This window comes from Varanus komodoensis, unplaced genomic scaffold (assembly GCF_004798865.1).
Source record: "Varanus komodoensis strain SLA01 unplaced genomic scaffold, ASM479886v1 scaffold21, whole genome shotgun sequence".
In the NCBI taxonomy this organism is placed as follows: Eukaryota; Metazoa; Chordata; class Lepidosauria; order Squamata; family Varanidae; genus Varanus; species Varanus komodoensis.
The window spans coordinates 3,922,643-3,938,794 of NW_025335589.1; the positions used below are offsets into that span (position 1 = coordinate 3,922,643).

Below are 16,152 nucleotides of genomic sequence, written 5' to 3' on the forward strand. Positions count from 1 at the left end.
AATCTTAAGATGATTTCAGGACTAACTGAATGACAGGCCCATGCTTTGCAGACATCACAGGCAACTCCTTCTCTGGCCATAGCCCTAACACAATGACTGCTCCTCTGGGGTGGCCCATCCCTTTCTTTTCTGTTTCTCCCACCCAGAAACCCTCCCATGTGACACCCCCCCCCCCCAGGTCCCTCTTTCCTTCTTGGAATTAATGCGCTGAGCATCTTGTACCAGAGCCAACCAGCTCTTCCCAGTATGGCCTGCCCACAAGTGCAAAGGCGCTCAGCTCCTGGATCGGCACAGGGTATGCTGGAATAAACCTCTGCAAGGCCACCAGACTGACCCACTCTCTGCTTGAGATCAGGCTTAGGAGATCCAATTTCAAGTCTATACTTGGCCACTAAGCTCACTAGGTGACCTTGGGCCAGGCACTGACTTTCAGTCTCCCCTGTTGGTGGAAGGATAAAATGAAGCTAAAGAAGAGGATTAGATCAACTGTCCTGGCTGCCTTACAAGAGAAAAAAAGCAGGGCATACAGGTGATTTCAAAAAGTGAGAAAGCTATCAGGAAACCAGACCAGTTGAATTCCACTGCCAGACTGGTTGAATTTCTTCCTACCCAAATTTCTGCTGCAAGAAGTGGCATGCAAGAAGAAACAAAGTTGTTCTCCAAGCACACAAACTGTTCCAAACCATTCTGAGGTCCCCCTGACAGAGTGGCTCCTTGGCCTCCCTGCTTGCCAGGGCTTCTAGCAGCTGCCAACAGAGATCTGCCAGGAAGTGGAGGCTGCCCTCCTGCTGGTCAAGGTGCTGGAAGAGGCCCCGTAGCATGGCGTGAGGCAGTGCTGCAGTCAGTCCTCTGCCTGCAGGAGGGCACTGAGCCTGGGCTCCTTTGCCCTGGCCACCTTGCACTACTCCTGCAAGGCTGTGATCTTGGCCACCTAGCTGTGCTTGGCACTGAAGTCATGTGCCAGGAGGCTCAGCAGCTCAACCGACAGCAAGCTGCCCTCCGGGCCACAGTAGTAGTGCATGAATGTGATGCCACACTACTTCAGGGTGGTCCTGGCTGGCAGCGCCACCTTCTCATTGGTCTTGTACAGCAGTGGCAGTGGGATGGTGTAGCTCAGTGCTTCTTCCATGCCCACCAGGCCCACACAGGCCATGGTTGTTGTGGTGATGGAACTAGACCACAGCAGGCCAGAAGCGTGGAGGGACAGCAGCTAGAAGTGGTGCTGTGTTGCCAGGCGGGAACTCCAGCAGGACATGCTACCCTGACCTGGCAGACACCTCTTCTGTCTCCCAGCAGATGCAGCTCACCTTCCCAGGTGGAGGGGATGGGAATGCCTCCAGTCTGGTCTCTTTTCTGGGTGTGGGTAAGAAACCATGGTGGCAATTGCACCACCTCAGCAGATGTGTGTAATCCCAACCAATCCCGACCAATCAGAAGGGGGAGCCTTTATGTCCATCAGGTGGAGCAGTGGAGGGCATGCTGGGGCAAGCTCTCATGAGGCCACCAACCTCAGGGAGAGTGTGGAATGGGATGGCAGCCTCAGGACAGCTCGCACACAATCATGCTTGTGCCACTGATGGGATCTGACTAGAAGGAAACAGGAGGCTCCGAGAGGCAAGACAGCCACAGAACAAGGCCTCAGGGGCTGCATGCAGCCCACACACCACATGTTAGACCACCCAACTTAAATTAGAAAATGATTAAACTGGGGCCACCCAATTTAAATGCTAAAATAATGAAACAATAAAATAACAAGCTAAATAAATAAATAAATAAATTTAAAGCAGTCATTTCAAAAATAAGAAATAAGAATAAATATAAGTATCACCTGGCCAATAAACACTTAATAGCAATAGCAACAACAATATACTAATTAAAACCACTCAGTCACCAAAGTGACTATGAAATAAAACATGTCCTCAGTTGGCACCTAAAAGAAGGAAATGCCAGTGCCAGGCAGATCTCTTTTGGTAAAAGATGTAAAACCCTTTACAGAGAAGGCCCTTCTCCTAGCCATTAATGGAGAAATAACCCATAGTGTCTGGATTTGCACATCATAAAAGTACCTATCATCAGGCCAACAGCAGGATAAATAGGCAAATGGCAGCAGCTCATATGCAACCTCACAAATTGTATGCTAATTGACTCATGATTTGTCACCATTACATATAATCAATTAACAAATGAAGAAACTTATTTTAAAATAAGACAAATGTATTACTTTTACAGCAGATAAACACAACAAGGCTGAGGAGGAAAAAGGCTTAGTAGAAATACAGCAGTGGTACAAGCCTCCTAGAGGATGGCAATTAATCTTATATAAACAAAAGAAACCAGTACTAGGAGTGTACAGCTTAATTTGCACACTTACCATAATAGTATAGGACCATCGCTAAGTTCCTTGCCCTGCCTTTCTCCTTTCATATTCTGCTATATCTGCATTATGTTCTTTAATGAGCTAAAAATAAATATATATGATTAAACATCATGAGGAATCGCAGCACAAATTATTTTATTATGGTCAGGCCACTAGTGACTTCATTCTTACCAGAAACATTTAAACGTATTGAAGAGAAAAACATAGAGTGGAGGCTTTAACAAAATGAGTACAATCATTTTACCTTACTTTTGAGGCTAACATTGAATCTAAAGAACCCTATACAGTCTTGCCAACTATCAACTGTCCTTCAATTACTGAAGCTTACTTTTCTGTAGATACTCATTCACTACTTTTCTGTCACTCTAATACTGTCAAGGCAAGGAACACATGTATACTAGTACAGCTTTACTGTCAATGAGATGTACCTGTACAATTTTTAAGAATCATGACCAATACATTCTTAGCCCCTGGTTTGAAAATCTGTAGCAAGAACAAAGTTTACCTATTCCTATACCTTAAAGGAGTAAGATAATGTTTCCAAAACTATGAAGTGTGCTACAGAAACGGAACTATGATTGCTCAGATTATGAGAAATCAAGGATGTGACCTGAACTAAAAGAACTATTGTATTTCATTTACTGAGATAAATTACTAATTGTTACTGAACGTATTGCTAATCTCTTTTTACACACAAACATAAGAACAGACATGCTGAATCACAGAATAGTAAAGTTAGAAGGGGTCAGCAAGGCCATGAGGCTCAACACAGAACTCCAAATTAAAGTATCCCTCACAGATTGTGTTCTTGAATCCCTCCAGTGTGGAAGAGTTCACAACCTCTCCAGGTTCATCTAGTCTGACATTCTGTTCACACAGTTGTCAACCAGCTACCAACAAGAAACCCACAAGCATGAATGCAGCAGCACCTTCCGGCCCATGTTCCCCAGCAAGTGGTGTACATAGACACACTGCCTCCAATATTGGAGAAAGTATATAGGAATCAGAACTAGTCACTATTGATAATCTTATCTTTCACGGCAGCGGTAGTGAATTTCATAGTTTACCAATATGCTGTGTGACATAGTACTTCCTTTTCATCTGTCTTGAATGTCCCACCAGTTAGGATGGGATGATACCAGGTTCTCATATTACAAGAGAGAAAAATTGTCTCCCTATCCACTTTCTCTACACCACAAATAATTTTGTGCACCTCTATCACGTCTCTTTCCATTTGCTTTTTCTCTAAGCTAGACAGCCCCAGATATTGTGACCTTCCCTCACAGTACTTCCTCCAGCCCCTTCTTTTCTTTGCTTTTTTCCAACTCTCCAATATCCTACTTCAGGTACAGTGACTAAGAACTTTACACAGCTGTACATACATTAGCTTTGTATTAAACATTAGTAGCCTTATTTAACATGGAATTTGCTTTTTCCCAGCAACCTCACAATAGCTGAACATTTTCATTGAGGTGAAGATGATCCTTACCAGCGTCCAAATAGCAATTGTTGAAGCAAAAGTCAGACCAACTCTGATCCAGTTAGGATTATTTGGATCATCCTTCCTTGCCCTGAATGCAGAACGAGTCAATGCTACAATAAAGGAATTTAGAAGTATGTTAATTCTGAAATGTGCGCAAAAGAAAATTTGGAGAAGAGAAATATCTGTTCAGTTATGAAAAAGGAATTTCACTGTATTCTGCAGAAAGAATAATTCCTCAGTAATTCAGTGTACACATGGACTCATGGGGAAGGCAGAAAAGACAACAAATTGATTAATATTAATTTCAGTTGATGAAGTGAAATAATTGTGAAAAGGTATAATTGTTACTATATGGCATTTTACTCCACAATAAATAGATTAGCATAGGACTCCTGTGTGCTAGCAACAGTGTTTTTGCAACTAAAATTTATCCTTGAATAGCTATGCAGAAGTACTTTCGGCAAAAAGCAATCACACAGTACTATGCTTCTCTGATATTTTAATGCTTAAATTTCATGGAAAGACTCAACTCACTTTATTCTGCAATGTGTAAAATACAATTCTTGGGGTTGCAGACAATGGGAATCCTACTTAAAAGTTAGACCCACTGAAATTAATAGGACTTGTTAGACTCAGGCCTTTGTAAGAGACAGAAAGGATGTGGATTGAAGAAAATCAGTTTTAATTAGGGGCTGCACGAGCCGAAAGATAGCTCCACAAACCCATCAACTTGGTAATGAAACTCCAACCAAACATCTCGTTATTTACATAACGACAGCGTCTCTGCTACCATGCACTGTGCTAACCAGAAACTACGAAGAGTCCATGTTGACGTACTCACATTTAGCCAAGAGGAAAGGGGAACCCTGCTGAGGCAGGGAAAGAAGGCATGCAAATAAAATAAATAAATTGGAAGGTTACGCGTAAGACTCTCGAGTGGACCTCACACATTCACTCGAGGACAAAATAGGCGCAAAGAAGAAGGGGCCACTGGGGAAGAATGCTATTCATTCATTTCACCAGGTTAGCAAATAACAACAAGCCCCACTCGGTCCCGGGTAACTCACTCAGGGTCAGATTTCCCGGCAACAGCAAACCCCGCAGATTCCGCAAGGGCGCCGCCATGTTGATTTGTTCCCTTCTCGTCTGGGAAGGTCCCCGGAGTGACGGGACCAGCGCGCCAATCAAACAGCACGAGCGGCGCAGCTAACAAGGTAAGAAAAGGAGGCTTCAAGCGGGAAGAGCGCCCTCTACTGACAAGCTGACTGGCCGAGTCTGCAGCCGAGCACTCACCTATGCAATTATTAAAAATCCAGAATGCCTCAGTAGCAACGAAATTAATGAAATTAGTTTTAATTAATGAAATAAACACACACCGAAAGGTCCCTTTGCATTTCCACTACTTTGGAACACATCACTAGAAGAGCATGATCATGCCCTTTCCTGAAATCACTGCACTAGAAGAGTTCTCAAACATTATTGAGTTGATATTACTGGGATTACTTTAAACATATCAGATCCTCAAGTGTCTACACTTTGTAAATTATTAGGGCCCAAGTATGTCCACTGTTGATGCCACCCCTGAATTCACTTATTGTGAAATACAGTTATCAAAACTGATATTTTTAAAATAAGTACATTAGACTTATTTAATGTAATTTAATGTAAATTAAATGAAATTAGATCAGAGGACTCACACTGAAATCTACTGAAGACTAAAGCTTTTGTTAAAACAGGAAACCACTGTGCATATACACAGTTAAACTATGGAATTCATTTCCATAAAATATAGTGATAGCCTCAGATTTTGATGGTTTTAAAAGAGAATTCTATAAATTCATGGAGGACATAGCTATATCCTTCCTCCAGTATGAGAAACAGTATGCCTATGTACATGTTGCTGGACAACATGGGTGGGAAGGTGCTGTTGCACTCATATCCTGCCTATGAGTTTCCCATGTGCAGCTGATCGGCTGCTATGTGAAAGAAAATCTGGCCTAGATGAACCCTTGGTCTGATCTACAGAGGCTGTTTAGGAACATCTTTACTGCTGTGTTTGATATAAAAAGTTAAATCAGCTAAGCTTACAGTCTAGGAGTCAACACTACCTATTCTATTATGACTGCACTCTTACCATATGCATAACACACTTGGACTTATTTCTGAGCAAACATGCATAGGATTGTGCTATATAAAATCTTATGCACAACTACCTGAGAGTAAGAGCCATTGATCACAGCAATAATTCTAAATAAACATGTATACAATTGGGCTGCATGCAATTTCAAATTCAATAGCCAAGGTAGGAATCTCACCAGTTGCAAGATTTCAGGCTTTAGTCCTGATAAGGTGGTTCCTCACAATTAAAAAAATGCCCAGCATCCTTGAACCAATTTACTATTTCTTAATCGCAGTAACATTCCGGAATAAATATATTGCAAGCCAATCAGATTCTTCCACTGTTACAGATATGTTGTTCCACAGCTAGTTTTTCCGGTGTTGAGTTCATTATGTAGTCTGACTTTTCCACTAAGGTTGAAAAAGCAGCAGGAAGTCAACAAGCAGACGGAAGAAAGAACTTCTTCACATAACTAATTAATGGAATTAACTGCCATAGGGTCTGGTGACTGATTGCTATTGGCTTTAAAACAAGACAAGATTCATGACAAGATTAGACAAGATTCATGATTGATACATCTGTCAATAGAAGTACTAGATCTAACCATCAGACTTGGAGGTGATACACCTCATAGTATCAGATACCAAGGGCATAACAGAGGAGAGTTATTGCTTTTGTGTACAGTTCTGTGGGATTCCCAGCAGCATCAGGTGGACCAATGAAAGGGAAACGATAATAGACCATTGTTCTCACTCAGTAGAACTCTTCTTTTATTACAAAGAAATCCTAACATTAAATTTGCAATTTTTTTTACTAACTTACCATACTTTGAATATGAGAGCCTGAACCTGATATAGTAAAGTAAGGCTAAGAGATGGGATAATAGTGAGTATTATTGTAGTATTTCCAGATTTAACTTCTACGAGTTTGCTGAGCTCTTCGCTCTGAACAAATCACAGTACAACCTAATACATGTCTTGTTGCCAGTGTGTCGTCAAGTCGTCTCCATCTTACGGTGACCCTATGAATGACAGCTCTCCAAAATGCCTTGTCCATGAATCTTGCCTCAACTCTTTTACATTCAAGGCTGCGGTTTCCTTTATTAAGTCAACCCATCTCTTACTCAGCAGTAACTTCCAATGCACTGAACGGGGTTTATTGATACTAGTCTGTTACTGCACCATCTCGCTTGATGAGGAGTCCTGGAGAGCTCCAAAGATTACACATTATTTTTTGGTGGAGTCTAAAAAAAAAAAAAAGGTACGAGAGGTATAGCCCAGCCGCCGCTTTGGGTCGGCCCCTGTCCAGCGCGCAGGCGCAGTGCTTCCACAATGCACAGTTACCAAGCCTGAGAGGATGTTCCCATTTCCCGACTTACCTTGTAAGGCCTATTGAATCTAAAGGGGAAAGCAAACCAGAAAAAAAAATGGGGTCGTGGCGCATGCGCACGGACCTTGGTGACCCGGCTGGGGAAGCCCTCACTAGCGGCCATTTTGGCGGTGCCTCCTCTCTCTGGCCTGTTCAGTTACCACGTGAACTGCCCGCCGCCTGGGGCTCGCTGTGGGGTAGGGATAACCGGGCGCAAGTAGCACGGCGGTTTGGAGAGGCCGCGGGGAACACAAACGAGAGTAGTAGTAGCAGTAGTAAACGACGGCTGGGCTGGTGGTAGCGGCAGAGACGGCGGCCTGGCGGGCAGTCCCTCCCGGGAGGCGGCGACAGCAGCGGTAGTAGGAGTGGCGGTAATCAAGCCGAAGCAGAAGGGTGCTGGTTCACCGGCCCGGTCGCAATAAGAAGGGCGGCGGCGGCGGCAGTAGTGGCGGAGAGGATGCCGTCAGTGAGCCTCCCACCGAAGGAAAACGCGCTTTTCAAGCGCATTCTGGTAAGTGAAGGAGGCCTTTCGGCGAAGCCCGCTCGCCCGTTAGGCGGGATTGAGAGGGGGCTCCGCGCTCTCTTTCCCCTGAAGCTGCCCCTACCCCCACTCCATGGTGGTGCTTCCCTGCTTTCTGCGACTCGCGGACGACAAGCTCGTTCTCCCGCCTTCGCCTAGGTCAGCCCCTTTAAAGAGACCGGGACCAGCGTGCCCCAACCCCTACGGGCTGTATGACAGATGCCCCTTAACGGAAGGATTTCCTTGGTTAAGCCAGCGTTCCCTGTTCCAGAACTGCCCCGCAGAACGTATTTGGAATTCCCTGAGAACTCTCCTCGGCGTGCCTTAAAAGAGATCTCTGTGCGAAGAAGGCCAGGTGGAGGGTAGTTTTAAAAATATCCTCGCGCTATGGACAGCGTGGGCAGGAAAGTTATGCAGTGAGCAAGGAGCGTAAGGGCTTCTATTCAGCCAGACTCTAGTTACTAAAAGAAAGTTCCGGAGAGGGTGGGTTGAGGTGGAGGTCTGTTTGCAGTTAAAGGAAACGTTGAGTCGCTGAGACCTTATTGTGCCCTTGCTCTGAACACTGAGTACTTTGAAAACAGCTTGTCAGTGACCATGGCAGACTGCTTCAAACTCCCGGGGCGTTGTTTAATGTCTGGTAGTGAAAAATTGGCTTGGTGACTCGTTCTTTCTATATGCCAGTGGAACAAGCCCTACTTGTGTGTTAACTTTTACAAGTGAAAATTTGTCTCTGGTATTTTAATTTGAAATGATGCTTCACTTTATTGACTGAGTCTACAGGATGTGAACTTAGTGCACTAATGTGAACTTGGATACACTATTTAGCCAAATAAATATTGAAGTGTGATCTGTTAAATGAGTCAAGCTGATTTAAATATTTATAAAATTTATTAGAAATAAATAATCTAAAATGCCAGTATTGTATTTTATATATCATTTTCTTGATTGCAAGAAGTCAGAACTGTGAAAATATTGGTCAGTTAACACAGACTTGTTTTGTATTGGCTATCATATTTACTTAACTTTGAAAGCAAGTCTATCCAACATGTTTTAACATTTGCCTGGAACAATCTATATTTATCAAACAAGTTAAGATACACTTACATTATTTTCAAATAGTTAAAAATACCTAATATTAAAGCAGTATAAATAGTAAATAACACAGAGCATAATACTGTCATAGATTAGTGTTTCTAAACCCTGTTAATTGCAGTGAAAGTTGAATATGTGCTGGACTGTGCCCATTTTCAGCTTCTGTAGTTGCTAAGCCTGCAGTTCTGGAAAGTTTCATGAGTAGCAAACAAGAGTCCCACTGAAAATGATTGTGGCACAAAGGTATTCGAAACAAAAAGAAAATGCTAAGGGAAAAGTTTTCTTCCTTTTATCAGCTGCATGTTCTCGTAAATTACTTGACTATAACATTTAATCAGGTATTTATTACAATGTATGTATTTAAGCTAGCAAATTTATTTATGCTTTTATCCTGCTTCTCCATGGATTGTTCAGAGAAGCTCACATGGAGTATGCCCATTCAGGCACTAATTCAGGTCCACACATGCACGGTTTTGGTACTGCTCTTGGGCTGTACATGGTCACTGTGCTTGCAGATCATCACAGTGTGCATTCAGACTATTTGTTCTTTGCACGGTTGTGTAAACAAAACATATGTGGATAGCTTAGGGTTCCTTCTGAACCTACTATTGAGTTTTATTAGGCTGGATTCTGGATCTGTATTTTGTTGATGGAAGTGGAATGGTGTACATTGGTCTCCTGCAATAGCAGGGGGTTGGACCCGGTGGCTTTCATGGCCCCTTCCAACTCTATGACTTCCAATTCTATGATTCTATGAAATGCTGCAATTATAGAAGAAGCCTCTGTCCAATTTGTGGTGTGTGGGGGGAGGCCATCTATTCTTCATAATACATGTGCACCACAATTCACTGCATTCAGTGAAGACCCTCTGTGAAGCATTTTTAGGGGTTGGGGTTGTACTTAGAGGGAAGAGGCAGGAAAGTGCTTGTAGCAGCTCAGTTGCACAGGCCTCTATCTAGATCCAATCCATTGTGTGCAAAAGCCTGGATCATAAACCAACTTTCAGTTAAGGTTTGTTGTTGATTTGGCTTGTTTGGCAGCATAATCCTAGGTTCAGATGTGCCTATGTTTACCTCTCAAGTCAGCAGGAGAAACAAAGCGGAAGCAAACAAGTTGTGTGAACTAGCATACAGCTTCTGCACATTGTGATTTAAGAAGCTAGAATTTCTGACTTGTCATCACATGCGAGTGTAGCCATCCTGTGCTGGATTCTATCATAAAGACTGCAGTGGCTGATGGTGAATGTAGACAGTAATTATTGCTCCATTGTTGCTACTGGGAGTAGGCTTTTGGTACAACCAGTTAGACCTAAAGTGAGGAACTTACTTCAGTGTTGGTTGCTTGTCCCAGCATGTTTGTGTATGTCTTAATATTATTACGCAAATAAACAGGCCTGTAAAACACTTTATCAAGTGCATTTCTTGGACTCGTTGAGATGATCCCTTAGCTTCTAGAAAATGATAACCATATCATGAAGTTTTCAAATACTTTTCAAATACAAGGTAAAGGAAGTAAATACGATTCAGTCTTAGGATAAGTTGTCACCATTCTGTTACACAGCTAGTCCATGCCAGTTGCTTTGCACACTTAGACCATTGTATTTATAGAAAAAATGACCTTTTTCTTAGGACATTTATAATTTTTATTAGTGTTCCAGTATGGTGTAGTGGTTATTGTTAGACTGGGCCTCAGCAGGTCTGGTTTTTAGTCCCCAGTCAACCATGATGCTTATTAGGTGACTTTGGGCCAATTACAGATTCACAGCCTAACCTACCTCACAGGGTAATTGTTGAGATAAAACGGAGAGGAGGAATACCTTGTAAGCTGCCTTGGGTTCCTTGTGAGAGGGAAAAAGGTGGAGTAAAAACGTACTATCAAAATAATAATCATGAGTGAGATGAAAATACATGTATGTCACAACTTCAGGAAGCTGTACAAGTGGAACGTGCTTTGTGCGTGGAACATGTGACAGTACATTCCAGCAACAGAGACATTACATCTATGTATATGAGTTGCTGTGGAACTTGGACAGGAGGATGGTGTTACACTTATATCCTGCTTGTGGGATCGCATAGGCAGCTGGTTTGCCATTGTATGAACAGAATGCTGGACTAAATGAACCATTGACACAGTCTAGTATGGCTCGAGCATGGCAGTTGTTACACTTGTGTTTATAGGTGAAGGCTGAGGCTAAGAAGCTGCAAGACACATTTCATGACCCTTCATACCTCTGGTTATGTTTGTCTCACCTCCACACACCTGTTTGAATATTTAAATGTGACTAGCGCGCACACACACACACACCCCTTGATGTGTATATGTAGTTGTCACCACCAGTTTGCATGCACATATCAGATGCATGCATTTATGTTGGGATATACTTGCTTTTGCCATATTTAACCGTTAAGGGTTAAATTAATATTGATTACATTCTTATTGCTTATACACCCCCAAACCCAGTGGTCTGTGAGCATCCACTGCAGAGTGGGTTGAGCAGTAGAGGCAGCCTCTGTCTCCTTGCACCTTCTGTTCTGCATTTCAACTAGATACACTTTGGAGGGAAAGAGAAGAAAGCTTGAGCACTGTGGACATAGTTTGTACACTGGCAGCTCCAGTCAACCCCCTACTATCTAGAATGCTCTTTTATCCCCTTTCTGAGGACCTTAGGGATGCAGTTCATACGGTTCTTTCTGGACCAATTCCAGGGAGGAGAATCAGAGCTTTGCATCTGAACTCAGATCTCGGAATTTGTACTCTCCTTTAATACCTTAGGTGCTTCCAGGGGTCTGTTGGATCTCTGCATAAATATATAATGAAGTGGTGCCCACTATCTGCACAGTGTCTTTAGTTTTGAAGGGGAACATTGGCTTTGAAAAGTACGTAAGCTGTTGGGTACTTAATGACAGAGGCTACGTGTAGTTGGATGGCCCATAATAATAAAAGAAACAGATCCTCCTAATGTTGACATAATTTTCTTTTGAAAGGGATCCTTCAATTTTCAAGTATTACTCAAACTTGAAATTTTGTTCTCTCCAAACTCCCTTCATAAATGGTAGCAAATTGGCCAGACTGTAAATAAATATTTATTTGCCATATGTATCACAGTGAAAGAATAAATAGGAATATCATCAGTTATCATCTGGTGATAGAGCTTTGCATCATACCATAGGTATCAAGATTATAGAAATTGTTAGAAAGTAAGACTTTAGAAACATTAGTTATTATTTCTTTCCATCAAATTTTCTTAAGTAGTGTATCATCAGTTCATATGAAATGAATGCTAGAAAAAATTCAGTAAAGGCTGCGAGGGTAGGTGGGCATTACCAGTTTATGTTGCCTTCCATGTTCCAAAACAGAGATTCTGATTTTCAGCTTATCAACTGATTAGTCATCTTCAGACTCTACTTACATAGATCAACAAATAATAGAGCAGATGGTAATAGCTCTCTTTCTTGTTTTTGATACCTTAATGAGAAGCAGTATTATATGTTGTAGCAATCAGTTTCTTCATCAGGTCAACACAAGACAGATAAATGAAAGGCAAAGATAAATGAAAGCTAATGATCATAGTTTATATACCTGTAAGTTGGACCTAAAATATAAGGAGAAAAATAAGGAACTTGTGTTTTCAGAAAACTTTGAAAGGAGTGATTGTGAAATTCTGCTGTTGGTACTTGGTCTTTTTTCAAACTCTGAAAAATCTTTGTATTCACCCTATGTTGTTGTGCAGAGAAACATCTTTGACAGTTTTCCATATGATTTTGCAGTACTGCTGTATTAAAATGGCAGTGATTGCAGGGATTCAATGCCTACTGCAAGAGAAATAGTAATGTATGTCCTACAGAATGCTAAACAAGTATATGAAGTTAAAATCAGTTAAGTTCTTCAAAGGTGGTATTCTCTTGTACTTACCTGCTTTAATGTATCATATTAGAAGTTGTCATCTTTGCTATTAAAATAACTGTCGGAGAGGAAGGCATCTCATCCTCCAAAATATTTGCAAATTGTAGGTTCTTTTTCCAAATGACACTTTGGGTGCATATGTGTTGAAAAGTGCCATAGGAATTTCAGTGTAAGGCTTTGTTTATAAAGAGAATTCATTAGAGGGAATAGTTGTGCTTTTGTGTGCCAAACAGAATTGTAATTGGAAGCCAGTTTAAAAAAAAAAAAAAACTGAAATTTTATAGAATGTAATAGTATCATTAATTGTTTTAATATACTAACAATATAATTATACACATGTCTATACAATGAATCCCACTTTCAGTAAGTCCCATGGGATTTTCCTTCACTATCACTATTATTACATTTATATTCCATCTATTTTCCTCTGCCCAAGGCACCTTACAGGATTCTTTGCCTCTCCATTTTATCCTCACAGCAACCTTGTGAGGTAGGTTAGACTGAGAATTAGTGATTGGTTCAAATTCACCCAGTAGTCTTCATGACCAGGGTGGGGGGTGGGGAATGGACCGAGACTAGAAGCCAGATCTTATGAGGTCCAGGCCAACAGTCAAACCACGGCACTACTGTTTGTGATGTCTGAATAAAGCTCCCAGCTATTCTATTGAACAGAGATATAGCTTTGTTTATGAAAAAAATGAATTTCCAGAGTAATAGAGTTTAGTGAATTGTGCCAATTTAGGTGTTTCTGGCATATAAGGGAGATTTATAAATCTAGAAGAAACACTGAAAGATCTCATGTCTAAAGCTAAGGTTGCTGCATCAAGGGAAATTGTGTACTTTAACATTTCTTATCACAGGAAACAAGCTGTGTATAGAAGAATGTAATAGGACACTTCACTCAAAATGAGAAACCACCAGTGGGGAATTTTTCCATAGCACTTTTCATTGCTGCAGCTGTTGCCATTTGAATACACAAGCTGTTATGGTGTACCATTGCTTGCTATTAAAATGCAAACTTGGCAAGGTTGGGTTGTTGGAGTGTTTGACACACCACCCTAAATCCATGGGCTGTTCTAGAATTATTACATGCAAATCAGGTCAATGTCTATTGCATCAAGTTAAATTTACATAAATAGCGAGCATTAAAATAAGATTTATTTTGGAATAAACATATTCAACTCAGGTATTGTTAAAACTCACCGAGTTGTGAGCAGCAAGACAATTTACAGTATCTTAATAAACTGTTTGTGATAGTGAACTGTCTGTGATCCCATCTCTTGATAATAGTATTTGAATCAAATAAATCTTTTCCTTAAGTCCATAAAATTGGTAGTTTAAGTGACTGTTATCAAGACTTTCTGCATTTTCCCTTCTTGTTTTCTAGAAGGATACTCTTGAGTGTCTTTTTCATTTGTTCATGCATAAAAAAGAACTAATCAATGTTCAGTTGATACAAGTACCTTTACTATTCTGCCTTATACAAAAATAAGTTCAGGAGGATGTGACTCACCTTTTGATCTGCTCTTACCCTCTCCCCTCCTGCCATAATGTGTAGCAGCACAGTCTTTCTTTTTGACCTTAACAACAGCAGTGAGAAGAAAGCATGCTGCGCATTTCTCATAGTACAATGGCACTTAGCTTACGAACTTAATCTGTTCCAGGACTCTGGCCATGACCCAAATTGGTCGTGAGCCAAGTTAAATTCCCCATAAGGTTCAATGTAAATAAGGTTAATCCATTCTGTAACTTTTTTTTTAATCAGAAAAATGTGAAGCAAAGTGACAACAACAAAGATAGCAGCCATCTCCCCCCCCTCCCCCCCGGCACGAGCGTGGCTGTCTCCCCAGCACAAGTGTGATCGAGCCCGTCATTGGCATGCTGCGGGGGGGGGGGAAAGATGGGCGCAAACGGCTCGCTCCGGGGGGGGGGAGATGGGCGCATTGGTTCTGGAGGGGATGGCTGAGATTGTGGTTGCGCTCGTGCAGGAAAGACAAGTGCAATCATGGGCGCGCTCCTGCAAGAAAGACCGGCGCGATCTCAGCCATCTCCCCCCACCACCACGATCATGGCCATCTCCCCACTCGTGGGCGGGGGGAGAGATGGCCACAATCACAGATGCCACCCTATGCGGAGTTTGCGACCTGAGTCAAAATTTTACGACATTTTTTTTCACAACCCAATTTGTTCATGAACTGAGGCATTCGTGAGCCAAGGTACCACTGTACATTGCTAGCTCAGGTGGGTTGTGTGGCTAAAAGTTCCAAAGTGCATGTCTGGTTTGTATGTAAATCCAATGTAGATGCATGAAATTGTAAACACTTTAATTTTCCAAACTTGGAAGTACTTACCTAAGTTCTCTAAGATATTTTGTTTTAGAGAGGGAGAGCCTAAATTAGTGTATTTTCAATGTATTTTATCATGTTGTAAGCCACCCCGAGGTTTCGGCAAGGGGCGGCATAGAAATGTTATAATAATAATAATAAATTAGTGAACACTAAAAGATCCATAGGAAAAAGGTCCAGTTGGCATAATTTAATCAGTATAAATGGTACCATTTGCTTAACTCAACATGCAGAGCAAGTAAGGCTGGCTTTTCATTGGAGATTTCACTTCACACTTGCCTACTTTAACCATTCAAAAATGAATAGATTTGCAACAGTGTCCAAACTTTCAATACTGTTCATTTCAATGTAACAGCAAAGGTTTAATCAGATTGAAGTGCCTCTGAATTTGGAAGTAGCTCAAAAGATTTACAAGGCATGAATAACTCCTACAAAATAACAATGGTTGTGGTTAATGGTAGTAGTTCCTTCAGTCTGATGTTCCTCAGAATCATTGCTGAAACATTCTTGATACCAGGCATTGTTCCATGTTCATGCTGCTGGAATATGGATGGCAATGCTTTAAAATCTCATGTGGTGTAGTTAAGGAAATGTGGGCCAAATATTGCCTTGCTCACAAATAGATTAGTGGTTTTATTCAAGCTACCTATTTGAGTCTCAGCTTCCATGTGAAGTATGATGGAAGTGCTGGCATGCTTTAAAGAACATTCTAAAATTTGCCAGGTAATGCCTGCATTCAGATGCTAAGAATGAGCTCCAGCAAGCCTTGAGTTTATACTAACACACTTCCTTCTGGCACATGGCTAATCTTAACTCTTATTTAGAAAGAACAAGACAGGTTGATAAATCAGTTTGAATTGGTTTGCTTTGACTTATTAAAGGTAAGACTAACCAGAATTTGTACAGCTTGAATGATACAATGAACTGCAATTAATTAAAAAATGG

The 16,152-nt window shown here is 41.4% G+C and overlaps 1 protein-coding gene across 3 annotated transcripts in view; it reads left to right on the top strand.

Moving 5' to 3' along the window:
• The first annotated feature begins 7,459 nt into the window (after window positions 1-7,459).
• Window positions 7,460-16,152, top strand: part of NAA15 (N-alpha-acetyltransferase 15, NatA auxiliary subunit) — a 43,718-nt gene continuing 35,025 nt past the window's right edge. For 2 of the 3 annotated variants that reach the window (XM_044430686.1, XM_044430688.1), the window contains exon 1: window positions 7,461-7,858. In XM_044430686.1, the coding sequence (XP_044286621.1) occupies window positions 7,805-7,858 (54 nt within the window). In that variant the 5' untranslated portion in view covers window positions 7,461-7,804. Of the gene's footprint in view, window positions 7,859-16,152 lie in introns of all 3 variants that reach the window. The other variant, XM_044430687.1, reaches the window with a different exon arrangement.